The sequence below is a fragment of the Panonychus citri genome, unplaced genomic scaffold, assembly GCF_014898815.1.
Source record: "Panonychus citri isolate SS breed McGregor unplaced genomic scaffold, ASM1489881v1 Contig00135, whole genome shotgun sequence".
Taxonomy (NCBI): Eukaryota; Metazoa; Arthropoda; class Arachnida; order Trombidiformes; family Tetranychidae; genus Panonychus; species Panonychus citri.
In genome coordinates this window covers 1,265,251-1,279,734 of record NW_026515540.1, presented here as the reverse complement: position 1 = coordinate 1,279,734, position 14,484 = coordinate 1,265,251, and the positions used below count along the sequence as shown (strand labels likewise).

The 14,484-nt window shown below is 32.7% G+C and overlaps 3 protein-coding genes across 6 annotated transcripts; 1 reads left to right on the top strand and 2 right to left on the bottom strand.

Annotated features, from left to right (window-relative positions):
- Positions 1-131: 131 nt before the first annotated feature.
- On the top strand, positions 132-5,194 carry LOC128391715 (uncharacterized). Of its 2 annotated transcripts, none has more exons than XM_053351656.1 (3): positions 132-694; positions 1,221-1,804; positions 4,206-5,194. In XM_053351656.1, exons 2-3 carry the CDS (start codon positions 1,295-1,297, stop codon positions 4,893-4,895), a joined length of 1,200 nt encoding a protein of 399 aa, XP_053207631.1. In that variant the 5' UTR covers positions 132-694; positions 1,221-1,294; the 3' UTR covers positions 4,896-5,194. The 2 variants fall into 2 exon arrangements, with proteins under 2 accessions (XP_053207631.1, XP_053207632.1); XM_053351657.1 differs by lacking the exon at positions 132-694 and adding an exon at positions 808-824.
- Positions 1,895-3,807, bottom strand: LOC128391716 (ADP-ribosylation factor-like protein 4C). Its single transcript, XM_053351659.1, has 2 exons — positions 3,478-3,807; positions 1,895-3,083 (listed from the first exon to the last, which is right to left on the bottom strand). Exons 1-2 carry the CDS (start codon positions 3,656-3,658, stop codon positions 2,662-2,664), a joined length of 603 nt encoding a protein of 200 aa, XP_053207634.1. The 5' UTR covers positions 3,659-3,807; the 3' UTR covers positions 1,895-2,661.
- Positions 5,195-8,438: 3,244 nt separating the features above from the next.
- Positions 8,439-14,462, bottom strand: LOC128392094 (F-box only protein 11-like). 3 transcript variants are annotated; one of them, XM_053352079.1, is made up of 5 exons: positions 14,316-14,462; positions 12,824-14,005; positions 11,097-12,717; positions 8,961-9,059; positions 8,439-8,733 (listed from the first exon to the last, which is right to left on the bottom strand). In XM_053352079.1, the coding sequence occupies exons 2-5, from the start codon at positions 13,956-13,958 to the stop codon at positions 8,604-8,606; spliced, it is 2,985 nt and encodes a 994-aa protein (XP_053208054.1). In that variant the 5' UTR covers positions 13,959-14,005; positions 14,316-14,462; the 3' UTR covers positions 8,439-8,603. The 3 variants fall into 3 exon arrangements, with proteins under 3 accessions (XP_053208054.1, XP_053208057.1, XP_053208053.1); XM_053352082.1 differs by lacking the exon at positions 14,316-14,462 and adding an exon at positions 14,184-14,246; XM_053352078.1 differs by lacking the exon at positions 14,316-14,462 and having other exon boundaries at positions 12,824-14,176.
- Between the last annotated feature and the right edge of the window lie 22 nt (positions 14,463-14,484).

The following is a 14,484-nucleotide window of genomic DNA, read 5'->3' as shown; positions in this document are numbered from 1 at the left end:
AAATTAATTAATTAAATTGAAATAATCGAATTGGAATTAATTAAAATTCAAATCTACCGCTTTTCTCACAGGGGAAAAAAGGGTTTACCCTCCTGTTGGATTATTTTGATTAACTTGACAAAATGAATTGTTACTTATTGAGTTTCTTGTTTCTTTGTTTAATATTTTAATTGTTTGTCATTTGATTTTTTAATTCTAACAATTAGTCACAAAATTGGTCAATTGATTGAGGAGAAAAAAATGTTAACAAGAAAGCGAAAAAAAAGTAAAGAGTAACAACTTCCTGGCAATCAAGTCGATGTTGGTTGTGTGTCTTGGCATCAACATGGTGATTGAGAAAATTATTTTTTCTTTTCTCAATTAAATCAATTGGTGATTTAATTTTTTTTTTCTTCTTCTTCTGCTTGTTGTCAATTACCTTATTTGACAGTAAACAAAACAATCTTCTTTTTACCTGGACAAATTTTCAGTTAAATTGTAACAGATCAACATGATGAAGATTGTGAGAGAGGGAAAATGTTTTTTTTTCCACCACAACATTTGCATCAATGTTGACAAGTTTTCACCTTAATTTCGGATCATCTAATCCAATCACCAGCAATCAAAGGTCTAATCAACTTTTTCTTTCTCTTTAATTAACATTCAACCTTCATCAGTAATTTGGAATAACAAGAAGGAAGTGGTTTAAGAAAAGGTAACAATTAACTTAAAGTGACAATCTTTTTCTATCCTTTTGTTTTTCCTTCTTTTGTTTAATCAAATCAAACATTTCGACTTTTAAATCCCTCCTAACTGATTCATCCTAATCCCTAATAAGATTAATGGTAATTGATGAAAAAGTTAAATTTCTCCCCACAACATCAATAGTTAATTAATTTCTTTGATGTTTAAAAAAACTCATCTCCAAGTGAAACCCTCTCACTCTCTCAATCATTTACCCGCCTTTAGTTTTGGTCAATCCCTCCTACTAATTTTTTCACTAATTAATTGACAACAAATTGTCCACCAACACTTTCTCCCAATCTCCCTCATCATTTTCTGATCATTTATAAATAATCAAATGTCTACAATTCCAATCAACAGTTGATCATCGTCTCTCATTAACGAAATATAATCGCTCACCATTAGTTAGATTGTTTAATTTACTTTGATCGCTAAAAAGTTAATTGATTATCATCGTTTATTTATAATTTCATTTTATATCCACTTTTCATCTTTAGACTGGACAGTGATTGATTAATTGGTGGTTTTCGAAGAGAAGAAAAAAAGTTGACCATTCGAAAAGTAATAAAACATGTTTTCCAATGGAATAAGTGTGTTCTCCTCTCTAATTGGACTATTGATCTTAATTAATTTGAGTAAATTGACCGCTGGAGAAAAGGAAAGATTTTCTAATTTCTATGCTGCTCCTGATAATATTGAATTAATCGCAATGGCGAGTGACCATTCACCTCATCATTCTCACCATCAACGATCCTCTTCTTCACCTTCCCACCACAATCAACATTCACGTCAATCATCACCTCGATCAGAATTTCGTGGTAAATCATCATCTCCCTCATCATCACCTCCATCACCGAGAAAACCTTCTCACTCAGAATATTCTAGTGATGAACCGAGATTCTCAATCGGTTTAGGAACTTTGGCTCCTTCTTATTCACAGAAATTCGGTGCCGATGGACGAACTCGACTTGACTTTGACCACCGGTCAAACGGATTCTCTTATTCTCTGACAAACAATCACCACCCAGAACCCAAACAAGATCAACAACCAAATTACGCTGATTCCCCACACGATTCAAAGGTTAGTCAAAGTGTTTTCATGTTTTCGATTTGAAAATTAAATCAATTGACGAAGTTTTTTTTTCTTTCTCTTTTACTTTTGGTTACAAAATAAATATTTAACTCGTTTTATTATTAGTAGTATTTTAATTAACACACTAACAATAACAATCAGTTTAAATTCTGATTGTTATTGTTAATCACAGAGATATAACCAAGAGAGTTAACAGTTTACAAGTAATCAAGAAATTAATTATATAGTTTGTTCACTCATCTCTATCTCAGTTTCTTTTTCTCGACAATCATACAAATTATATCAAAAATGATTTCTTTTTATACTTCGATTGAAATTGAAATCCAATCCATAATATATATATATATAGAGTGATAATATTAATTTACGCATCTAATTACATCTTAAATAATTTTCTCTCTGTTTAGTATACAAAGAAGAAGACTTATTTTCTTTTTCTTTATGATTGCTTTTCTTTTCTTGTGCTTTTTCAATTGGTTGTTGTTTCAGCAAAAAAAAAAGATGAGGTTCAAATCGATTTTTCCACTTCCTCGTTCTCAATGTGTGTGGTTATATTAGTTGCCCATAAATAATTTAATCCAATATTGTTTAAATTTCCACCCAGTGGGTTTTTAAAGTTGCCAATTCATCGTGAAATTTGACTCCTTTCCTTTTGCTTGATTTTGGTTTTAGTACAAATGTTGATTGGGCTAACGATGTTCTTTAAGGTTTATTGTTTTGCTGTTCTAGTTGTTGGGTTGTTATAGTTTTCTTTTGGTTTTCCATTGGTGGAATGTTTGCTTTGGTACTTTTTTTTTTAAATGCATTGGATGTGTTTGTCTCGAGTAATTTATGAGGGAACAAGATCATCTTTTTCTTTTAGATTGTTTGGCAATTCGGCGACTCTTTAAGATCATCTCATAAAGTGTCTCAAGTCCATCACTTAGCCCTTCACCTATTACTGCACAAGCAGGTTGAACATGCCAAAGTTGACCTGGGTTAAGACTATCAAGGCCCAATAAACTGGCAATTTCTTTAGGATCCTTAGCACCAGGTAAATCTTGCTTATTGGCTAATATTAAAATAGGAACACTAGAATTCTCAGGAGTTTTAGCGGTTCTTAATAGTTCCATTTTTGCCTCCTCCATACGCTCATCGTCAACCGAATCAACAACAAAAACAATACCATCAGTACATCTTGTATATGACCTCCAAAGTGGACGTAATTTATCTTGCCCTCCAATGTCCCAAAAAACAAAACTAGTCCCTTTTACTTTACCCGTTTGTCCTGTAGACAGAAAAGGAAAAACATACAAACAGAAAGAAGAGAAAAACAAAATGATTAGAATTGATTACATTTTCATATACAAGTGATAATCAAATCAATCGACTCAGCAGATGAGAATAAAATCAACTAAGATAATCATAAATACACACTTAAGGGAAAGAAAAAAAATAATAAAGAAAATACTAGTAAGGTAAAATACGAAAACAAAAGATACTCAAAGAGAATAGAAAATAAAAAAGACAAGAAACAAATTCTGAAAAGATATTGAGTGGGTGAGAGAGAGAGAGAGAGAGAAGTAAATAGGATAACATAAATAGAAATCTTCGAAAGAAAGATGAAATAACCAAAGAACAAGATGGAGAACATTGAGAATAATTAAATTTAAACTGCATACCTTTTATTTTCTCACAATTAAATCCAATGGTGGGCACAGTGTTTAAATATTGATCAAATTTAAGCCTATAAAGTGCTGTTGTTTTACCAGCTGAGTCAAGGCCTAACATAACAATATGAATCTGGTGGAAAGGTGAAAGTATATCCAATAGGGAACCTCCTTTACCAACAACGGAACCCATTAAATATAATTAAACAAGACAATTAATGAAGAAAAGGGTTAGAGAACAATTAATTTAACTGATTGAAAGGAATACAAACAAATTAACAGTTACAACATTTTCAAAGGATAATAAATGATGAACAAAAATTCAACGTTTAAAAAGCAACAACTAGTTTCTAACAACAAGAAAAAAACGGCGACTTTTTGTTCCAGAAAGAGCGACATCTGTCGGAGAGAAAACCAACTAAAAAAGGGATGACCCTAACCGAGAGGGCAGAGTTTTTTTTCGGACTTTGGGTCTTCACGGGGACACGGTTCGAGTTGACGAGTGTTAGAAACTCTGTCAAGTGAACGTCTAGTTTTCGGTGTGTTTTGTGATGAAATGGTGAATACATTTGTCTTTTAAATGAGAAGAGTTTTAACTGTTTATTTAATTTTCGAATTAAATTTTTTTCGTTTGATTTGATTTATCGTAATTCGTTTAATTTGATTTGGTAATTTGGTTTCTTTTATTTGATTCTAATTGTTTGTTTTTGTTTTTTGTTTATTGTTCTGTTGAAATTTAGGATGGAAATGTTAAAATTTATTACGATCAACGATTCTCTCCTTATGCCGCTGCCGAGACAAATAATTACTTTTCTCGAGTTCCTTTCGTAATGTCCAATACTCCTGCTATTCGACCTTTACAAGGTCAATCTCCCCTTTCATCTCGATTTGCTGATCTATTTGCTAAGTATGCACCTAAAGGTGATGAGAAAACATCCGAGTATCGAGATGAATCGGGTTCGGATAGTCCACCTCAAAGTTCATTCTATTCTGGAAATTCTGATGAAGGTCGATCATCAGATGGATCATCTTCCGATGAATATCAAAGTGGAATGTATAACCCCCGATACGATGAAAGTGAAAATCGTAAGCCCGATGGACCAAGTGGATTCGGTGCTGGTGATTACGAGGGTGGATCTTTTCTTGGATCAAATTCTGATGACGGTGGTTCCGGAGATGAAGGTTACACTTTTCCACTTCCCTTCCACAAGAAAGATGGATCCGACTTTCTGATGAGATCACATCCCGAAGGTTCCCTTGAATTTGTCAGTCGAATCGGTTCCCATGTTGGATCAGGTGATCTCAATGACTTCGGCTCCAATTCTGGACTTGAACCCGTTGTTTTCAGCTCAAATATTGGACATTACAGTGGCCTTGACAATAACGACGCTTTCTCAGCCTACATCGCTGGTCTACCATTGACTCCTTAATCATTAAATCACTTTAATCATCCTCATCATTTTTAATTTAATCCTATTTTTTTGTATATTCATTTAAATACTAACAATTTACTCATTCTCACATAATTGTAACAATCAAGCTACTTATCAGAGTTAATTTAAGTTCACTCAAACTGCTAATCTAAATTGTTTGTAAAGACTAATGTATCATATGTATTTAATTACTTAATCACTCAACTAATTGGTTATGTATTGATTGAAACATGATCCAAGGTAAAATATACAAGTGATTACAATCAAAGTAAAAAAAAAATAATAACCAACTATAATCACATTACAATTAACTTAATTGCCTTTTATCAATCATCCAAGTAAATTGATTTTACTTGAAAATTGAATATTTATTAAACTTAATTGTTGTAGACTATTGATATTAACCATGTAAATTTTCATAGAATCAACAATGAAACAATTAAATCTGAACAATTTTCCACAAGTTTCAAGTAGCTAAATTTATCGCAATCTGAATGATAGTTTAATTTACAATTAAACTGTTTGAAGTGATACCAAATTTGAATTAAAAAAGGTTTTATTTTCAATGTTTCTGTATATTGTCTTGGGATCACCTTACATGATTTGATATGATTGTTATTGTTCAATTACAATCATGATACAATGATTGGTGTATTTTCATATTATTACATTTCAATTAATTGAATGATGGAGGCAGAGGCTGCATATGTAAAGATATTGAGGTTAATTGGAAGAGATTTGGAAGATTAATTTAAAAATGGTGTTACTTTCTTAGTAGTGGGATGATGATGAGAAGGAGAGAAAACAAAATATTGACAAAAGAGCGAAAAAAGTTAATTGCTGATGATAAATGTAGAAAGAGAGAGGGAGAGAGAATTAATTATTCAAGATGAAGATGAATTACTATGAAGAGGAAAAGGAAAAGGAAAAGGAGAGCGAACAAGAGATCGGAGGAAATTGAGATTAAAGTGTTTCAACATATTGGCACGTATTTAGTGTTATCCTTCACCGATTTTTCTTTAAGATTCCAAGATCTAAAAAGAATGATTGAAAAAAAATTCATTTCGAATTCAATTCCTATGGGTTTGATTGTTAAAGCTTTTTTTTTGTCTTCTATCTCCTCTCTTCATGGTATTAATATGCATCTATTTGTGTGGAGTAATCGAGTGGGTTCTAGTTGCCATTGGTGTATTTTCCAGTAAAGCTTTGCAAGAGTCAGAATCTATGAACTATTTTGTTCAGATTAGTTCAGATCATGAGGAAATCATGGAAGTTATTTTTCAAATGTTGATTCTGCTCAATCCTTTTCTTTAAGATTCTTCCTTTGTTTCCTGTGAATTTTGTTTGCTTCCATTAATGAGGATAAAGATTAATTATCGTAATTTGCACTGAGATGAGGAGGAAAAAAAATAGTAATCAAAGAAGTCACAAAAATAATAATTGCACCAAAATCCGTATCAATTTCAGGAAGATGTTGATTAAATTGTTGTTGGCGTAGGTGGTGAGGTGAGTATAGAGAATTGAAAATTGATTCAAATTTTCATCAATACGAAATGTTATTCAACTGATGATAGAAAAAAGTTTTTTGAATGTCTTTTAAGTTGCATTAGAAAATTGTGATGATTCAAGTCTTCCAATTCCAAATCATGTGAAAAGAGTTAGTTATCAATCTATTGATTGTAATTTAATCCAATTGTTGTTTCCATTGAAATAAAAACATCGACAAATGATGTTATCGAATTGAAGTTGCTTCTTGATGATTCAGCTTGATCCATTTACGTTGATTAGTTTCTTTCATTATGTATCACTAAGTTAATTAACAGAAAAGCATCTGCAGAATGATGATTATGATTAAGATGATTATCGGTAGCAATGAGGGTTATTTGATTACTATTATCAATACATTTACAATTTGAAAGAGCAGAAAGTTCTGGTTTTCTGATTTAAGTGCTTTAAATCAAACAATCAATGATTTTCAAACTAATTTGTCCACCTATTTAATCAGTTGAAACTATTTAGCGATGAAATTCAATTGGTTGATTGATTGTAGCATAGAAAAAAAAAGTTCAATTGATGAAACGTTTACAATTAATATCATGTAAAGTTCAACATTTGAATTGGAGATTATACTGAGTATGATTTTCATGGGAAGAGAATTAATTTGCAATTAATTTAAAAGTATTGATAGAACGCACTTTAGGTTTGGAATTAGAGTTTAGATAATATGACAGAATAATTTGAATAGTTCAGGAAGAGTGAAGAGATATTTTTCAAGTTCTTCAGAAGAAAATTGAATTCTGATGATAATTTAAAATCATCGATAAATCACAAATTCTTCATAGTTATTGCAGGAATCGCCCTGGAATAATAATTCTGTTATTATTATTCCATGTAGAGAAAATGTTCATTCTGTCTCTATATTAGATGTTTTCATGTTTTTAACGATGAAAGTGATAAGTAAATTGTTGGTTGTGAAAGAATCAAATATAACAGGATCAAAATTAATGCGAAATTAGTCAAGCATCCGTAGTTGTTAACTCTTTTTTTTCAATCTTTAAAACGTTATAATTGAAGGTAATCAGTGATTATTGGTGAATGAAAATGTTTCAATTTCATTTAGATATATTGGACTAAGTACTGGCTTGGTTGCTTGATTATCCAGGTTCCATTTTGAATTCAGTTGTAGCAAGAGAAAAAAAAAGTGATATCATCCAATTCTTACAGGGTATGTTCATATTAGCTGATTAGCTTTTGCTTTCCTCTTGATGTTACTGATGAATTTGGTTTGAAAAAGACTCCATCATGATCATCATCCATCTCGTATTACTTATAACACACAACACACAATTTGGATGATTGAGCTTAGGAAAAGCTTAAGAAAGAGGAGCTAAGGGAGTGAGGGAGGGAGAGAGCAATAAAAAGAGTGGACAAAATTTTCTTGTGGATAAACTTGATTATGAGGATTAGATAAAAAATCTAAACAAATCGATGATCATATTAATTTTGACAAAGATTTGCTGTCAATTATATTTTGCTACTATAATTGAATGAATCTAGTAAACTAATTATTTTCTAGCTTTTGAGCAATAAACAGAATAAAAAACCAATCTAGCAAGAAGCGTGATAGCTAAATATCCTTAAAGGAAACTAATCATGATTATTATTACAGGTGAGCAGATTTTTTTCTCAATTAGTCTATTGTGATGAGTGATTGATGATAAGAAGCGAGCAGATCAAAGTTTTTCTTCACTTTTCTTGGGAAAGTCTTTGACACAAAGTTGTAAATATAACATAGTAAAAGTTGTTAAATTAAAAGATGAAGGGTGACCAGAAAAATAGAGAGAGAGAGGGAGTATTACTCAATGAAAAGGAGCTGCAATGTATTAGGAGAGAGTGAATTTAAAGATGATTAATTGTAATATGCAGATGATGATGATGATCATCATCATCAGGGTGAGTGATAGTAAGAGGAGATGAGATGGAACACAAGTTCATAAGTGTGTTTATATTGAGAGAGAGAGAGAGAGAGAGAGAGAGTGAGTGACTGAGTGTGTGTGTTAATGACGATTTCAAAAAACGCAGTAATTGATGTTAATGTGATAATTTTGATGATTGTGATGAGATGGTGACGACGTGAATAATGATGAGAATGATTAAATAGATAGAAAAATTAATCAACTATAGAGTTTATGAGAATACGAGGTGTCAATTAACCATCAATGTATGAGATTCCATGGGAGCAGCAGAATCATAAAGAGTATCAGTGTCTTGAGTGGGTTCTCCTTGTAGATGACATTGATTAGACAACGATCCAGCTCCACAATCACAAAAGAACCTGGAAGAGAATCAAAAAATTGTTAGATAAAAATTAGTGACAATCGCAATTAAGAAAGAGCCAGGGAAAGTTGGTAACAGTTAGTTTTTCTTTCTATTATCTATTTTTCGCATCGAAATAAGTTATTAGGATTACGAAATGAGAGATAAACCGAGGAAGTTAAATTTTAGAGAACGAAGCAGTATAGCTGGCTGAACATCGTTCATCATTATCATCTGTACTCTTACCGATCATGCCTGATGTATTCGTGATCGTGTCCCGCGTGACAAGTATTTATACAGTTGACACAAATAGCGTTCCGATCTGATGTGTTACAAGTCCGACATCTTTAGTGAGTGGGAGGTGGTGAAAACGATGACAACAGAAAAAAAGAAAGGAAGAAAAGAAAAAAAGAAAAAAGTTAGATGAATGAATGGATGAAAAAAACTTTGAAACATCTGATCAGTCATTTGTGGTTCGGTTCCATGTCATTGGATTGAATGAAAAAAGCGCTATCTTTTTGATAGATCATTTTGGTTAGAAGGGTTTACAGTTTAAAAGAAACGGCTTAAGATCATGTAACTTTACTGGATTATCGTCATGATATACAATAGGTAGGGCAGAAACAACAACAAGTTTAATGAGCTAAGTAAATGATGAATTGATCAATAACATTCGTGATGATTAACATATGAATGAAATTTTACTTCTCACTTTGAAAGTGATTAATAAATATAAAAAGAATGAAGAAAAAAAAAGTTAATTGCAATTAAATTCTATGGTTAATGGTAAAGATTGAGAAAAGTAAATAATAACAATTTACAGAAATTATAATTGTAAGGTAACAATCAACATGTTACTGTGAATTGTTTTCTTTTCATGCCAATTGTAAAAGTAAATAATGACAACAAAAAAGAGGAGCACAATGAAAGCATAACGAGCTAACGGGATTTAAGTGATGAAAAAAAAGTGATCTGTTGATTGTTGTAATGTTTGGGAATGAATGTTAAGCGAATGCAGAACGAAATAAATTATCTTCACCTTATTGATAGTTGAGAGATTTGTAACTGTTTAGCATTATAATTAATATTCATTTATTAATCAATTTTAGAGATAAAATTGTGCAATCAATCAGTTAATTATTTCTTAAATCTAATGAAGTTTAACAATCTAACGTTATAAATATATTTATATATCGAAAATTGTTTTCATCATCTTAGAATAAACTTAACACTGAAGATTGGATTAATTCTGTGTGTGTGAGAGAGAGAGAGAGGAAAGTTCATGCGATACGAATGAGTAATGGGAAAATGTTCTGAAATGAAGTTAATTATGAAGATTGAAACTTTGATTTTATCTTATATTTTTTTCAGTTTCTTGTTTACACCTTTATGGATTTAAAGTGTATTAGTTTATAGTTGAACAACGAATGGAATTAAAAATTTAAACTTCGATCTATTGGCAAAAAGGTTGAATTGTTAATTGTATTGACGTTAATCAAGCCCATTCACTCAGATCGAAAGGATATCTAGGTCTATCCCGTTCTCCTTGGAAGGGGAGTCTACCCATGCGAGTCCGTTTTCAACTGGCTGAATGGTGAAACCTACACCGATCATCCGTTACAAGCAAGATTTTCATTCAATCTTTTTATGTATACGATTCAATACGAATGATAAAAGTCATCATTACTATCGTCATCATCATCTTACTTTATTCTCTCACTCATCAATTCTTTTCAATCTTATCAAAAAAAAGAAAAGAAAAATAATCATAAGCCAATAAGTCCTCACACTCACACACCAACAAAAAAAGGGAACTAAGTTTTCTAGAGGGAAACTGAGAAAAGAATCGACAAAGAAAATGATGATATATAAAGAAGAAGATTAAGAATGGATATGCGATTGGAGGTCAAAGAAATGAATCAAGCAAATCATGATAGTGGAATCAATCATTGAATAACACAGGGTTAACGGATTCAGTAATTTTCGGTTCCCTCTCTTTCTATTATATTAAGATTTTCAACTGTACAATTCAGGTTTTTTTTTCTATTTCAATCTTTGACTTTTTCCAAATTCAACTACCATTAAACATCACCTTTCCATCTTCTTTTTTCTACTTCTCATCTTTTCTCGTGATGATTAAGCTTTCATCTCATCAATTATAACGGAAATTCTTGGATTATGTTATGCTTATCATTCATTTGATCATCAAGAAATGAGAGAATATGATGAGATATGAAATTGAATTGAAAGGTGATACCTGATGTTGTATTGGAATTTTATTGTCAAGATTAATCATTCAATGATCAAAAGGTTGAAATTTTTTCAAATGGCCGATAAATGTTCAATGTGATGATTTAAGATAATTAAATTGTTTACACTTACCTGTAAAAATCGTGCATTGGGAAACTTGTATAGCTTGATATTTTATAAAGACACTGACCATTGGAGACAGCCTTTTGAACAGCATTGTGGTTGTCAAAAATTTTGTTCCCTTTAAGGTGAGGATTTACTCCGCTGGCCAAACAAAGGCCACCAAAACGATTGTTAAAAATTTCATTCTCTTCTAGTGTAGCTGAGGCATTATTGGTTATCTCAACTCCGGCAGCAAGGCCATCAAAGATACGATTACGCCGGAGAACGGGATGACTTTGTGTTGAGATTAGAACACCGGCTTGAGCATTACGGAAAATATCGTTCTCTTCGAGGACACCTTTTCCTCCATTAAAAATGCAAACACCACCATCCCGACCATCGTATATTTTATTACGCCGAAGGGTTGGACAAGAATCTGTTTTAATCCAAACTCCGGCCATTGCATTGTCAAAAATTTCATTCTGTTCTAAGGTACCAAGACCTCCATTGTAAACTAGAACACCTCCATTTTGTCCACCCCAAATTTTATTCTTCTTAATCATTGGATTGCTTCCGGTTCTTATTTGTACTCCTGAATAAAGGTGATTGAAAATGTCGTTCTCTTCTAACCGACCATGACCATTGTCATAAAAATAAACGCCCACCTGTTTACCACTGTGGATACGATTTTTTCGTAATACAGGCGTGGATCCGGTGGTGATCCACACCCCAGCTAATGTATTGGCATAAACTTCATTCTCTTCTATTAACCCTTGACCTTTCTCGTGAACATAGATACCACCATGTTGTCCATGGTGAATTTTATTGTGACGCACAATTGGATCACTTGCGGTACGAATTTGAATACCGGCTAATGCGTTACCATAAATGTTGTTTTGCTCAATTAAACCTCGGCCTTCACCAAAAATGTAAACTCCACCCTGATGTCCATTATAAATCTCATTACGGCGAATTGTTGGATCAGAATGGGAAGTTATCCAAACACCAGCAAAATTATTTGAATGAATTCGATTCTCAATAAATTGTCCACCTCCATTCTCATGGACATATATTCCTCCTGTTTGGCCATGATGAATCTCACATCCGACCACAGTTGGATTGGCACCGGCCTTCACCTCGAAACCTGCTATTCTATTATTATGAATATCATTTGCTTCAAAATATCCTAGACCATAATCGAAAGTAAAAACACCGACATCACGTCCATGATGGATGTGATTTCGACGCATAATTGGACTGGCATGATTTTTAACCCAAACCCCGGCTAAAGCATTTCGACTGATCTCATTGTCTTCATAAATTCCCTTGGCATGGTCAGTAATGTAAAGACCAACATTTTCACAGTCAGAGATGTCACAATGTTTAATTACAGGAGATGCTTCTGGTCCAGAAACACAAACTGCCGCTCCAACGGCAGAGGTACTTCTTATGATACAATGGTCAATTATTGGTGAACAACGTTCGGTGATCTCGAGGCAGTAATGTTTATGATGAGGTACACAAGAGGTTATGTCGGGTGAGAACTTGAGAGTAACATAACCAAGATAAGCTCGACGTGATCCTTCAATGTAAGTTATCGTTGAATCAGAATGTTTTTCTAGAATAACATTTTCAGCAACATTTCCTGGAGCTTTGTTTATATGAAAAAAAGAGAGAGAAGGTAATTAACAATATTAACATTAATGATTAGGGAAATTAATGAATTAATAAAACTAAAGTAAACAATAGTTACTAACCAGCTCCAATCATTGCAACTGACGAATCAATGAAAAGACATTCAGGTTTATATGTACCCGAATGGATGAAAATTATTGGTGGATTAAAATTTTCTTTGATCGAAATATCTTCCTTCCTTAGGGTTGAATTAACGGTTGTTGGAGAAGCTGATGAATGTTGTCCAGAATTATTATGATTGTGATTAGAAGGTAAAGATGAACAAGTTCCAGAAGGTGAAGTAAGTGATGTATCTACTTCATGTAAACCTTCAGTCTCTTCACAATAATTAAGAGCTTTTTCCATTGTATCAAAATAGACTACATTTCGTCCTTTGTATCTAAATGGATTTCTTTCAACTAATTCTTGATAACCCGGTCTAACATGAGCACCTCCATATAATTGACGGAAACTTTCCTTCCATGGATTTACAACATCACAATCATCTGGAGATATAAATTCAAATTCGGTTGGTCCTTTACGAAATAAAGGTAAATCATATTCATAGACACTATTGTACAAATTTTTCCATAGCTCACAATCATTGGCAATGGTATGAAATCTTAGGCAAACTTGAGATACTCGGCACAAATCTTGCTCCAAAAGGTAAGAAAATATAGTGAACCAAACTTCATTTGCAATCTTATCTAAGGAAACTCTTGGGGAACTATCATTTTTTTTGTTAGTTAAAGTCGATGTAGATGAAGATGAAGCTGATGATGATGGTGGTGGTGGTTGATTGACTATTTCTTCATGAGCATCATCGTCATCAGTATTACAAGCTATGCCTACAACTCGTCCTTGACTTGAGGTGTTATCTTTGTTTGTTAATTGATTATTATTTGAAGATACTAGAGGTACGGACGACAAACATTGGCTTTGAGGTTGATTTGGTTGATTTGAAGACAAAGGTGGACATAAATTGTTAACATCGGCTATTGATGATGAAGGTATAGTGGTTGTTGATGATTGGAATGTTGTGGTTGACGGTGAAATGGTAGTAGATGTTGATCCTGGTGAAGAATTTGAGGTTTCATTGGCTGAAGTTGATGGTTGTGATTGAAGTTGTTGAGGTGATTCATGAGGTAAAGGTGAGGAAGGCGAAGGTTTGACCTCATATTTTCGCCGTTTCCCGTTTCTACGGGTCATCATGGGCATTGGTAACCAGTGAATTAACTTTCTCTTTCCAGAAGATCACAAAAAAACTAATGGCCAAGGCAAATGACAGAAATAAACAAAAAAATATAAAACTTTAAGAAATGAAAACCATTAAATGAAAACAAAAAGATAAAATAGTGAGCAAAGAAAGAGAGAAAAAGAGAGAAAGAGAGAGAGAGAGAGAGAAAAGAAGAAGATGAAAGAGAGAAACACAAGTTAAAATACCTGTAGTAGTAGAAACTTGGGTATTTAAAATTACTCTGCAGCTCATGAACATCAAACTCTACAGGGTGATAAGAATATTTTCTTATGGGGAAGACAAGGAATCACAATGCGTAGAAATGATGATAAACTTACCTTTAGAATAGAATATTTTATCAGCGCAGCTTCTCCCTTTTTCCCTGAGTTAAAGAGGCAACTTTAGGTTCACTCTGTAAGTGGAGTGACAACAAAAAAAGGGAAGGGATGGGAAACGCGAGAGAAAGAAAAGTTAAGAAGGGAGGGAGAAGAAGAAGAAAGATGAAGA

What these genes read in the sequence shown, in the direction of transcription:
- LOC128391716 (XM_053351659.1), bottom strand. Translation starts at nt 3,658, where the DNA reads ATGGGTTCCGTTGTTGGTAAAGGAGGTTCCCTATTGGATATACTTTCA. An exon ending in TAATTGTGAGAAAATAAAAG is followed by an intron (nt 3,084 to 3,477) that starts GTATGCAGTTTA and finishes TTCTGTCTACAG; the next exon opens with GACAAACGGGTAAAGTAAAA.
- LOC128392094 (XM_053352079.1), bottom strand. Translation starts at nt 13,958, where the DNA reads ATGCCCATGATGACCCGTAGAAACGGGAAACGGCGAAAATATGAGGTC. An exon ending in AGTTGCAATGATTGGAGCTG is followed by an intron (nt 12,718 to 12,823) that starts GTTAGTAACTAT and finishes ATATAAACAAAG; the next exon opens with CTCCAGGAAATGTTGCTGAA. An exon ending in CCAATGCACGATTTTTACAG is followed by an intron (nt 9,060 to 11,096) that starts GTAAGTGTAAAC and finishes CACTCACTAAAG; the next exon opens with ATGTCGGACTTGTAACACAT.
- LOC128391715 (XM_053351656.1), top strand. Translation starts at nt 1,295, where the DNA reads ATGTTTTCCAATGGAATAAGTGTGTTCTCCTCTCTAATTGGACTATTG. An exon ending in ATTCCCCACACGATTCAAAG is followed by an intron (nt 1,805 to 4,205) that starts GTTAGTCAAAGT and finishes GTTGAAATTTAG; the next exon opens with GATGGAAATGTTAAAATTTA.